Source organism: Acanthisitta chloris, unplaced genomic scaffold (assembly GCF_000695815.1).
Source record: "Acanthisitta chloris isolate BGI_N310 unplaced genomic scaffold, ASM69581v1 scaffold28461, whole genome shotgun sequence".
In the NCBI taxonomy this organism is placed as follows: Eukaryota; Metazoa; Chordata; class Aves; order Passeriformes; family Acanthisittidae; genus Acanthisitta; species Acanthisitta chloris.
The window spans coordinates 580-13,087 of record NW_008655844.1 but is presented as its reverse complement, the minus strand read 5'-3'; the positions used below and the strand labels follow the sequence as shown (position 1 = coordinate 13,087).

At 44.5% G+C, this 12,508-nt stretch overlaps 1 protein-coding gene across 2 annotated transcripts; it reads right to left on the bottom strand.

Annotated features, from left to right (window-relative positions):
* Positions 1-1,067: 1,067 nt before the first annotated feature.
* PISD (phosphatidylserine decarboxylase) lies at positions 1,068-9,361 on the bottom strand. 2 transcript variants are annotated; one of them, XM_009084093.1, is made up of 7 exons: positions 8,721-9,361; positions 6,451-6,616; positions 4,163-4,399; positions 3,916-4,054; positions 3,036-3,182; positions 2,164-2,324; positions 1,068-1,854 (listed from the first exon to the last, which is right to left on the bottom strand). In XM_009084093.1, the coding sequence occupies exons 1-7, from the start codon at positions 8,915-8,917 to the stop codon at positions 1,630-1,632; spliced, it is 1,272 nt and encodes a 423-aa protein (XP_009082341.1). In that variant the 5' UTR covers positions 8,918-9,361; the 3' UTR covers positions 1,068-1,629. The 2 variants fall into 2 exon arrangements, with proteins under 2 accessions (XP_009082341.1, XP_009082342.1); XM_009084094.1 differs by having other exon boundaries at positions 8,915-9,116.
* Between the last annotated feature and the right edge of the window lie 3,147 nt (positions 9,362-12,508).

Sequence of the window (12,508 nt, the reverse complement as noted above, 5' to 3'; positions counted from 1 at the left end):
TGTACAACAAAATTATATTCTATTTTCTGCAGTGCATACAAAGAAGATAAAGGTTTCTTTAGGAGATCAGAGCTGGTCAAAGCCTGCCATCTCCTTGAAGTAGCAGAAAAGTAGCTCAAGCAAGGAAGTAATATGAGAAATCTTTCAGAAAGCAGAAAGGCAGGTTTCATAAGCATGTCCACTCCAACAAGTTCTGGACAGCAAAATCAGTTCTCAGTGTTTGAGTACTAGGACTTGAAACAGTTTATTCTCTGAAAACAAATGACAAATTGCTTTAAAACTGAATTCCTCTTCACTTTGGCAGCAGTTTCTGTCAGCGCCACATAGTGCCACATGCAACAGATCTAAGGTGTTAGGTTTTAACTCTTCTTGATGTGAAGCTACAAAGAGGCTCTAAAATGTTACTGTGGATGAAGCTTCAGCAAAGAGCTTTCAGCCCCCAGCACATTCTAGTGTTAAGCATGAGGGCAGAAAGCAAAGCCAGGGTGGGGGGTTTGTGGTTTGAGTAAGTCAAGGGAGAGCCAGGTTGGCACCTGGGGACCAACAGGGGATTTCTTCAAAGAGCTGTAATATTTGTTAACACAGTCAGTGCATAGGGCATTTCATTCTGTGCAATAAAAATTGGTCCTGAAGTATCTGAAACTGTTCTGTAAATCGAGGAATTAATTCTTCAATAATTTAGTGACAAAGCCACAATGCAGATACACAGCAGAAAGTAAAAACATAGTTTAACTGCTATCATATTACAGAAGGAAAACATCTGTGTTTTCTAACTCCTTAATCCAAGAGGTGAAGTAACTCTCTCTCATACAGACAAAAACGTTAAGGCCTGGAAATAGCAAAATAAACCCATAGATTAGGAATGGGACACACAGCTTTGTCTTTTTTCTTAACAGAACTGGTCATCTTGGGATTTTCTTTTGTCTGGAATGTAGACACAGTGTTTTCAGCTTTAAAATACAGTGCAAAGTCCATTTTTAGAGGGACAATGTCAGGTACAAGAATTAAAGTAGTCGAACAGCAGAAAACCTGGATGGAGTCTGATTCATTGTCCTGATGATGCTGTCTGTTGCACATTTTGTTTGGGCTGTGAAGCCACCCCAGCCAATTTCACTGTTTGGCTGTCTGTGCTGCCTTTATGTAAGAATTTCAGATGAGTTCCTTAGAACAAAATAAATATGAGAACACATTCTTTACTCAAGGTCTGAAAAACAGAAAGGTACAGCCTGTCACTATCCCTTTAAATACAGGCAACCTCCACCTCCACCCTTCCCCACTGCACCTGCACAGCATAGGAAGGCTTACAAGAGACTTAGAGGCTCTAAGAACATAATTATCCTGTGGCACATTGAAGGGAGAGCATAAAAGACTACAGGCACAGGGTGGGACAGAAACCTCCATGGGCAACATCTTTAAAGGCAGCTGTACCGGATACATCCATGGTCAGTCAATTCAGTTTCTACATTCAGCAGCAGGTAAATGCAGACCAAATACTCTCAAGTGTAATACAGCAATGACATCTTTTCTGCTCACCCAGGTCCTGCTGAGTGATAGGTACTTGGTAAGTGAAACACTCAGTGGTGTGGTAAGAGTCACTTTATATAGAAAATCTTCCTGTTAAGACAGCTTCTATAGAGAGCCCAGTGCTTCTCCAAAGCGGATTTTCTGTCCAGCTTTGAGGTTGAATTTGAAGTCCTTGGGTGCCTCAAAGATTAGTACAATCGTAGAGCCTAAGTTAAATTCTCCTAAATGTTCCCCTTTCCTCATGGGGATTCCCTCCTTGTTGTTGTTGGATACGAAGCTGAAGTCATTGTAGGAACCTTTGGAATAACTTGGACTGTTTGTGTGCAAGTCCTGTACAGAGAAGGAAGAAACTGTTACTTGAGGATTTCAGTGCTCTGTAGTCATGTTCCTACAGCTGTACACTGTGTGTACATACTCAGGCATTTTCTAGGCAGAGTCTCACAATTCAAAGGGGCAATAGGAATATTAAAACACTAGTCTATACTGAAGATGATGGTGTTTAAATCAGTCTTAGAACATCAGTACTGTGAAACACCCTCATTTCAGGGTAGTAAGGTTTTTTTCTTGTAATTTTGTTTGTTAGGCTGTACCAACCTCAACCATCAAAACCAGAAAGCTGCCTACTACCACCTTGCTCACCTGGTCAAAGTAGATGCGGATGGAGCCCACGTTTGTAGCTCCTACAGCTGTTAAGGAGAAAAATCCATGTTTCCAGTCTCCTGTAAGGACAACCCGTTCATTGTGGCAGAACAGTTCCTTAATCCAGCGAGCAACTCCAGGATTGACAGACATCAGAGAGCCTGCAGCAGTGAGAAAATATTCAAGTTTTCTAGTTTGTAACAGTACTGTAATGCCACCCAAATGGTGTTCTCAGTATAACTGCAGCTGATCTAATGAACAATTCTGTCACTTATTTGTGGGAAGAGGCAAATGCAAGGCAGAGTGAATGAAAGAGAAAGCTGTGGTGAAAACAAAGGGGTCACAGAAAGATGTCTGTGGCAGGTCATTGTCCCTCCATCATGGTGTTTGAAACTAAATCCAAATACTTAGGGTTTAGGGTATCAAGAATTAAAATATTTTTGTTATCTGCTGAACTAAAGTATGATGATCTGCAAAGAGGAGGACAAAAACATCTGATCCCAGCTCCAGCAGTGTAACTTTAGTTGCATTTTCTTTGCCAAGCACAAGCAGAGATCACACTGCAGGCTCCTGTTTGGTGTGATCTGCAGAACTATCTGTACTTCAAGTGCAAACTGAACAAACTGTTTGAAAACACCAACAGTTACTTCAAGGAACTCAAACAGCTTGAATACAATATTACTGTTCTCACCATTTATGTGTGATTTGTTCTGGTAAACTAGACAGTGCTAAAGTGTGACAAATCACACTTCTGCCATTATCTATCACACGACTGTCCAACTGCTGCACTGGTGTGTCTCATCCAGCAGTGGCCCATGCCAGAGCTTCCCTCCACAGCTGCTCTGCAGCAGTTTTCTAGGAACAGAACCCACCTGGGAAATGCCGCCGGTGTGACACTCTCCAGTCCGTGGGGGAGTGGAAGCAGTGATAATCCCCTGGTGCAAGGTAGATCACACAGTGGTAGAGCTCATTCCCCTCCTTGGTGACTAGCTGTTGCTGGAAAGAGTTACCAGGTGGGACTACAGAGAGACCAGGGAAAGGAAGAGGTTAAAGATACTCTTCATCTGGCACACTAGAACCAGTGCAATAGCAGAGGATTAAATGCAGCTCAGGTATTGGTGAGGCTACAAAAGATAGACTTCATCCAGCAATCCAGGGTTTGTGTTCAAAACCCTTTACAACAGAATTAGATTCCATATTGTTTTAATAACTGTGGAAATTCCTTTCTTTTGGATTTTGCCCTTCCCTAAACAAAAGGGCAGAAACTGAAATCTGGTGAAACAGAATTTTTATTAAATCTGCACTTTAAGAACAGAATTTTTCCTCAAAGCAGCCCCTTAGAGGAGTCTTCACAAATTCTGTTCTTAAAGCTGGTGGAGGGGTAACTGCTTGAGCATAAATCTTGCTAAGGAGTAGTTTATACAGTTTTTGCTGTCCAGGTGCTTGGGCACATTTCAGTGTGACAGCAGGAGTACTACAGCCCCACTGGAGATCTTGGAGTCAAGTCAAGTGCAGGAACCAAGCAATTAAATTCAGATAAGCAAAATGAGCCAGGCAAGACACTAAAGCCACCAGTGGGAAAGAGAAGAACTAGAGCAGTGAGATGTTTATCCCCAAATAAAACAAAAGTCAGACCTGCTTTTGTTCCTGACAACGCACAAAAGAGAAGGGGGGAAAAAAATAACTTCTCATGATCTCCAAGAACAATGAAAGGGCAGAGCAGAATAAATGCAAAACTAACACAGAACTCACCCCGACTGAAATGCAATTCCTCAGTGGAGACATGAGGGCCCAAGAAAGATTCCAGAGAATAAGTAACTCCTTTTACTTGCTCCACCTCACAGTTTTTCACCTGTCCAAAGTTAAGGATCTTTCCATCAGAGGGACTAATCTACAGTGAAGAGAAAAACGTGAAACATGTTAGCAGCTGACTGGCTCACTCCTCATGCAGCAGTGCAGTTCCTCTGGGTGCTGTGCAAGGCTTCCCTCACTCACTCACCACGCTGTGCACGCAGCACACAGGCCGTGCCTGTGGCTTCAGCTTCCTGCGGAAGAATTCGCTGAGGTTCCTGTAGTGATGCAGGTCTTCCACAGCTGCTTCCTTCATGTTCACCCCAAATGTCCAGATGTACAGGCTGTAAACAGGCTTCCTGAGCCACGTGGGCAGCTCCACCTGGTTCAGGCGACCCCATGCTCGCGACAGCAGCCGAGTCGGTACTGACTTGTACAGAGCGACCTGAAGGAAGAATAGCACCACATCACTCAGTTCTCCCCACTCAGAGTTTCCTTTCTTCTAACAGAGAAAGGATCAAACTGCTCCTGCTAAGCCCTCCCTTGAATTCAGTGGGTTATACCACACACCAAGTAGCCTTTAAGTCAGCAAAAAATTAACACTGCGCTTTATCCTCACTCCCTCCAGTCTGGTGAGAGCAGATAAGGGACAGGATGAAACTTATTATAACCTTATACTGAAGCCAAAATTTCCCCTCCCTTGCAGGCTGAAGGTTCACATTCAAGTTGCTAGAAACTGCCCATATGATGCTTACAGAAAAAAAAGAGACACTTCACGTAGTCTAGGAGAAAGCTCCTCAGAAAGATTCAACATTACCAGTGTATTAATTTTTGTGAACATCCAAATGAAAACTGACTGAAAAACAATTTCTCAGTGTTTGATGATGTGCTCCTCAGATGCATTTACTACTGAGGGTGTTTCCCACATCCCAGTACTGTATATGTTGTATCTAATGAGTACACTAGTACCATCGAAGAAACGTGCCCGTGTGGATGCAGCTACACCAGTATAAACTCACACCAGCATTACTCCTCCCACAACAATGGGAGTTGCCAATTGCAAGAGTATAAATTGCCTGTATTTCTGTAGGAATACACCTCCAGACCTACACCAAAGACTGAGTTTTAGTAGCAAGGAAAACAGATGAAGTTGGCAACAGCTTTGTGTTGTTGATCTAAGTGGACAGATGACAGCATCTTCCTGTCGGTAATTCCAGCAAACAACTCTTATGGGGTTTGTGGTACTTCCTACCAGCCAAAAAGCTCACACGACCATGATGTAATTGTGGGGAGCTGAGGGGTGTGAACCAAGGGAACTGAACACTCTGAAACCAGTTTTGCAGAAGTGATCTGCTGACCCTGGTGCCATGTTTTTGAGCAGCACAGCTCAGCTACGTTCACCTCACAGCTAAAAGCTGTTGGCTTTTTTCTAAGTGAGTCATCATTTATTCTCAATGTTAATCATATCCTTCGTAATTACATCTTGCAAAACACAGCCATAAACACAGAAAGCACATACTGGCTCAGAGCCTGTCCATCATATCAAATACAGCAAATTAAGATTTCACTTACAAATCACCATCCCACGTACATTCAGTGATATTTCAGTGAGAAAATACCAACCTAATCTTACTTCAGAAAAAAACTTCTAAATGAACAGTACCTTAGGTTATATAAGCTGAAGTATTGAAGAAAAAAAGTGTTGCCATTTTATTTGACATGTCTTATACAGTGTTAGCTATTTTCTACCAGCAAGGAGGATATGCAGATACAGCTATAAAATCACACCAATTGTCCAAAGTGGTATTTCCTAGTAGCCCCTCCCTTCAAAACAGCCTGTTTTTCAAACTGATGGGATCAAACACAACAGCTGTTCACTGAAATAGACTTAAGAATGGCAATTTTGTTACTGCTTTTAATCAAAATATTTGTGTGGTTTTTGCATTCTGAAATTGCATTTGTGGGGGGGGAGAATAACCATGTGCAAGGCATCCCACACCCTGCTCTCCACAGAGTCAGAGCAGACATTTGCTTATCATCTGGACTGGCTGGATTACAAATGCTCAAGGAAATAGAGGAACAAACCCTCTCTGTGCAAAAATAACAGAAACCAAGAGACCATTCCGATGTGTCCAGGAAAGGGAACTCGAGACAAGGTTTGTCTGCTTTGGCCTAGCCCTGATACTGTGAGGTGACCAGATTCATTCAGAAGTTTCTGCTGATTTTCAGATGTTTGATTCTATCTGTTGATGTAGACCCCTGACTGCTAGAGGACAAAGAAATTCTCTGCTACCGAGAAAGTCACTTATCTGTGAAGCAATTAGTCAACGCAACTATGAGCAGTAAAAACTAAGCAGAAACAGGAATTGCATCTCTCTGTTTTCACACCAGTGACCATCAGCCTGTCCTGTATTAAGGAACTCTCCACCCAGCTGCTCCACCTCCTTCAGTACCAAAGCTAAGAGCCACGAAGCGCAGAGACCTGCTCACACTTACCCTGCTCATAGACCTCCATCCCACTCTGGTCAAGGGCTTAAGAGCACCGAAAGGCAGAAGATAATAGAGAATAGTCAGAGGCCAAGAACGGAGTTTCAGAGCAGGCCTAGACATACAGCTTAGCTGGCCCAACCTTCGCCTCAGGGCCAGCTGGGGAAATTGCAACCTGAAAGATTACATACACAACATCAGAGGGTCAGGTTAGGCATCTCAGCTTCAGAGCCACCAGCTTCTGACAGCTGGGGATGAGTTATTCCTGCTACATGGTACTTAAACATTGATTCTGCAAGGCTTTACTCTTTTATTTTGATCACTTCTTCCCCTTTCTGAAATAGAAAAACAGATTATCTAAAAAAAACCCCAAACAAACAACCCACAAAAGAAGAAAAATCCTCTGTCCAGAAAACTATGTTCACTGTCACAGGTCACACTGTGTGAATGATGCCCTCAGAAATTAAAGGCAAGACCACTTGCAGGTGACACTTGAAAACAGTCACAGGTGGTTCATCCATCTAATAACATAACATGGGAGTTTACAGTGGAAATAACAAAGCACAAAAGTGCTTCCCCAGAGCACATTTCTTGTGCCTGCTCCAGCTGCTGGATAGCCAAAGTGGACAGCAGACACTACTCTGCAAGCTGGGAATACCTGTGATGCTCGGACTTGAATAAAGGGACAAATTCAGGGAAAAGAACAGATACTCTGAAAGAAATCTTTGAAACCTTATGAACTGAGGTGCCTCAGAGGGTTCATGTGTTGAAGGCACCTTGATTAGATTGTTCCTCAAGTTGTATTTTGTACAAAGGATGTTGGAGTCAAATTTACAGACCTTTTGGTCATTCACTAACTTTGGGAAACAAGTACTTGTGAAAACAACAGGAGTGGCACTCCTGAGCTGGTTAATAGAAATACCTGACTCCAAAAGACATCTTTCCACGTCTTAAAACCTTCACTGGGTACCCTGGTTCTGAACAGAGAACATGTGGACAAAGCCAATATTGCTAGTGCTGCAGGACAATTTAGTCTGCATAGCCCAATAAACCAACTCCTGTGCCTCATAACCAACTGCACCTGTGATTCCTTTTGCCACACGGATGTCCTGACTGAGAATAATCTCATTTTGTGCAAATGGTTGAACTTATAACTCTCAGAGAGAAAAGCTACTCAGCTTATTAGCAGAGGACATCGTGGGCCCCAGTTCAGACCTCTGCAAGAGGTCTAAGTGAAAGACCCTTCAGGTACCCATTTATTCTTTGGTTTCTACTCCTGAAGAAACCTTTGGCACTTCCAAGGTCACATTATCAAATGGAAGTCTGCCTACCTGAGGGCAAACTGTTCAAATCTGGGGCTGCCTAAACTCTTAGCTAAGAGACTGTTCCCCACCAGCTGCTGGGGACACAGCAATGTGCACACACACTCAGGTGCTCTGTATACTCTGGCTGCTCCCAACAGCTCACTCCCTCGAGGGATTCTGCCACCTACAAAATGCTGTGGATGTCTTTCCAAGATGGAAAGAAGCTGAGAATTTATAAAGGAAATTTTCTTGCCAACATGTTCTTTTCAAAACTTGGATCAGAATTACAGGATCAGCCAGGCAGGTACAACCGTCACCACTTTGGGATGCAAGATAGTGCCTTTGGCTCAGAGACTTTTTTTCTGCAGTGAACACAACTTCTTTCCCCCCGAGAATTAATAACAGAGAATGATCTGTGCATCATAATGCAGGGGATAAAAAGAGCAGCACTGAGAAGTGCAGTCTCAGCAGAGAGGTAAAGCTGGCTTCTCAGCAGGGGGTGGGACTGACTCCACATGGGAATAGGAAAGGGACACTTCAAATTCTTCCTCCCATCCTTTCCACCCAGCAGCCTGCAAGGGCTGGCGGCTCCGGGCTGGGTCCCACTCCCCCTCCCGCTGCTCTCCCCCCCTTCACTGCAGTCGCTCCTGGACCAATCCCTGCAGAGCTGCATCGCTCCGGAGCCCTCGGGCTTCTCACTGCCTTGGCCTGGTTTCAGAGCGGCCCCTCAACTCATTTTTCCATTCTCCTAGTAATGGAGAGTAGAAAGGAAAGGAACGAAAGCCTCCCCATTCCCCTTGTCACAGAACAGCATTGCCCTTCTCTGCCAGTGCATAAGGAGCTTTATAGTAATTAGGGCAAACAAAAGCTTCGCAGATGGCTCCTGCTCCTTCTGCCCAGAAACCCTCCCAACCTCCCTCCCGCCTCTCTCCCTTCAGTCACCATTCCTGCAGAGCAGAAAACACCCAACAGTACCTGAAACGAGATCTCCTACTTGCTGTGCCCCCGGCAGAGCCTGCCGGGCCCGTGCTCTCCAGGTGTGGGTGCTGGTCCCCGGCACAGCTGCTGCTGCCGCCGTTCCCTGAACGCAGCCTCCGGACATGGATTTTAACTTTGCGGAGGTTGTAGCAAGAGGGTGGAGGGTTAGATAAAGCTTTATAGCATCTCACCATTTCCCTGTGTGCAGATCTGGTCCCTGCAGGGTGTTTGACTGACACATCGTCAGGATGATGGCTGGTGCAAGTCTTTTTTTCCTCTACCTCTCTTTCCTTTTGCTTGCTCCGGCACAGGAGAAAGGACACGGCGTCAGAGTTCCTAAATCCCTCGCTGGTTTCTCTCTGGACTCCCCCTCTGTTTCCCACTTGAATCTCTGCTACGAGGGTTGCAGCTATTGCAAACAAACAGGCATTGTGTCATATTTCAACATCCCACTACAAAGCCGAGTCTGCACAAGATAAAATCGAGCTGTCCATATGAGCAGTCCTTGCTTCTCGCTAGTCAGGGTGGCCATTGAATCCCAACTCCCCCAAAACACCCTGCAGTCCCAGGCTGCCGCGCAGCGGTGCACCAGTCAGAGGAGCAGCCAGCTGGCCTCGCACCGCTCAGCCCAGAGCCAGCGGAACCCGAGGCTGGGAGGAGGAGAGGGGTGGAGAGGAGGAGGAGATAACTCCCAGCTTCAATTCTGCAGTGCCACAGCTGCGGCTAAGAGAGTTCAGGACTGCTGGGCACCAAAAATCCTTTCCTGTTCTTACTGTCCAGCTTGGAAAGAAGAAAACAGAAAGGAAAGGAATGGCCTTCTATTTTACAACCCTTGTCAGACACAAACATCCATCTCCTGAAGTCTTTCCTTCTCAAAAGACTCACACAGGGAGCAGGTAAAGGATATTCTTCTACAAATACCCAGGGACAAAATTAAATAAGACAGTTTTAGGCTCAGCTGGAGGATTGGGTATAAGTGTTATGTGTCTATTATGTGACTTTAACTACTCTCACAGTTTTTATGCCCAATAGAACTAAAATACAAAACAGGAGTAAAAGAAGCTGTTTTGGTTTTTAAAGACCAAAGGCTGCAGTGTTTCTATCTGAGCATTCTCAGTGTACAAAGAGAAATTTCACTCTCTGACCCTGCAGACCACATCTCAGACAGATTTTCTGCATCTCCTGTGACAATGTGGATTGCTAAGGGAGCCTGAGACCAGAACCCTGGTTCAGAAAGGGGCAGTCAGGTAGCTATGTATCACCTCAAGATTAAACCAAATACCCAAAACAATTTAGGGGTCAAGCCTCTAGTGGCTACATTTCACTTCAGTTTTCTGTTAAGTCTGGATTTAAAACAAAAAAAAAAAAAAATTTCCTTGTTTCCAAAGCTTTCTAAGCACCATGAAACGTTGCATGCCTAACAGAGTAGATCAAAGAGTACTACTGCTCTGATTGAGGGAAAGGGTTGGATTAGGGATAAGGCAGGAGTGGGAAGACCAACAGGAAAAGCCACTCAGGCCTCAAAAGGACAATATTGTAGCAGTAATTGTGTATTTTGTTTGGCCTTCAACTCCAAATATTACAGATACTCCCTAGCAACACCTCTAGAGTCCCCACATTAGTGTATTTTTTTTTCAAGAAGAAAACTGCTATATTGTGTTATGTCAGGAAGTTCCAAGACCTGTGTGTGTCTGTTGTTGTTTAAGATGAATTTTAACAACTGCATATTAAAATCCAGCTAATTTAAAGATGGGAAGGCACTCAAAACATCCTCCTTCCTCCCTGAGCCCTGTGCCAACTCTTTTTTGTTTTCCTGTTAAAAATATCATTCAGTCTTTCTCTGGCTGGCACAAGAAACACCCACACAACAAAAATGAAGCCATCTGTATAGTAAAACGATGAAACAGTTACCCCAAATCCTATCAAAATTCAAAGAAAAGCAGCAAGGAACACAGGGGAGCTATTGCTCTTGATTCGCCAGGAACATTATTAATTACCACCATTAAATACTTCTCTTTAAACAGCAACAAGCTAAATTGACAACACTGAGAAGACAGTTCCTCAGACCAAGATGAACACGTGTTCACAGAACTGTGGGGAGTGAGTTCATTTGGCACTGGTGGGGCTGGGCAGGAGCAGCACAGTACCTGCTCCCAGTTCCACCTCCTCTGCACACCTTAGCCCTTGCGTGATTTTGCAGAGAGACAGCAGAGCAAACACAAGTCTTATCTACATTTTATCGATGTTTGCTTCACCACTCTTCCCCTTAGGACAAGGGAAGTAACCCACAAGCTCTTTCAGTAGAAATTCAACCTTATCCCCTCAAGCATTTTCCAGAAATGATATTCTAGACTGAATGGGCCTGATTCCATGAAAACATACAAATAGCTGACCTGCTCCCTGAAAACAGACACTGAAACGTTCTACAGCCCAATGCAGTGGGAAGTACCACCCTTCAGTCCAAAACAAGAAATGTGGTGCAAGAGAGATTCCTCTGCAGGAAGGGAGATACTTGTGTTAAAAGCTTTTTTTCCCTCCACTTGTTAAAAACCCTGAGCTCAGCTGTGTAAGAAGATGTATGATGTTACTCTTCAGTTCTGTTCTACTGCCCTCATTACACTCACCAAGATGCAAATACCTGAGTCCTGCTTAAATAGTGACATACATGGCAAGTTGCCATCCCTGCTGTGGCTACCCCAGAAGTGATGTACAGTTCCTATTGTGTAACAAGGCTGAAATGAAAAATCCACCCTGAGTTTACCTGCTTTCCATGGGAAAAGGAAGAAGAACTGCTTATCACCCAGCTCAAGACAGAGGAACTCGTAGAATGGCATCTCAATAGGTAGACTCCAGGGATGGAGCAGTGCCCAAAGCCTGTGTAATCAGCTTAAACAATCTTACAATTGTTGGTTTGTATGCAGTTGGACATCAATCAGTACCAAACTCCCCCACCTGCCTGAACTCACCTAGAATCCACATTAGGTAAATAAAAGCAGCAGTTACCAGCAGGTATCAATCCCTAAAGAACTATTATCTCATAGAGAGCTGCTAATCTGCCAGCTATGCAACACCATTCTGCTCTGTCAGCTCAAATAAGCGTCAGATCCAGTGACCTCATTTATTACTTGTCATTACTACCTCAAGCCCTTCCCTCAAGTTTAAAAAAACAACACAGCAAGGCAATTGCAAAAAAAGGACTAATGTGCAGCTGCACTTCAAACCTGCAGCCTCGGTTTTAAACCATAAGCATGAATCATTAGGCTTGGAATGTGCTGGTTGGAGTGCTCAGAGCCCTCTGGTCACACTTTCTACGTCTGGTAACAGAACCACTGTTTAAAAAATGCACCGAATGCATCCCAGTGCTGTATTCAAGTGCCAGTAAAAACACTGCCTTGCAATCAGGGGAGAGACGCTCGGTGACCGTTTGTTAAAGGTCCCGATCCTTTCCCAGCAGTAACTGTTTAATTTCAGACACGTCATCCCTGCTCCCACCCAACCATCTCCAGAGCCAGCCCAGCAGGAGAAACACTGGATGTTCCACCGCCCAGCCATGAGAGCCCCAGGACTCAGAGCACAACGGAACTGCTCTGATGTTGCTAGGAAACCTGAGCACGCACTGAGCGCGTGCCAAGGCCACGAGATTGCTGGGCAGCACCTTCGCTCCTGGCACTGCTGGGAGGAGTTGGCCAACGGTACCACTCTCCGCGGACTTCCCGGTGGTGGCTCATGAAACGGACCAGTCTCAGCTTCATGCACCCTTGATGTCTGAAATTCTTTACTTCCCA

What these genes read in the sequence shown, in the direction of transcription:
- PISD (XM_009084093.1), bottom strand. Translation starts at nt 8,917, where the DNA reads ATGGTGAGATGCTATAAAGCTTTATCTAACCCTCCACCCTCTTGCTAC. An exon ending in GATGGAGGTCTATGAGCAGG is followed by an intron (nt 4,400 to 6,450) that starts GTAAGTGTGAGC and finishes TTCTTCCTTCAG; the next exon opens with GTCGCTCTGTACAAGTCAGT. An exon ending in TGTGCTGCGTGCACAGCGTG is followed by an intron (nt 4,055 to 4,162) that starts GTGAGTGAGTGA and finishes TCTTCACTGTAG; the next exon opens with ATTAGTCCCTCTGATGGAAA.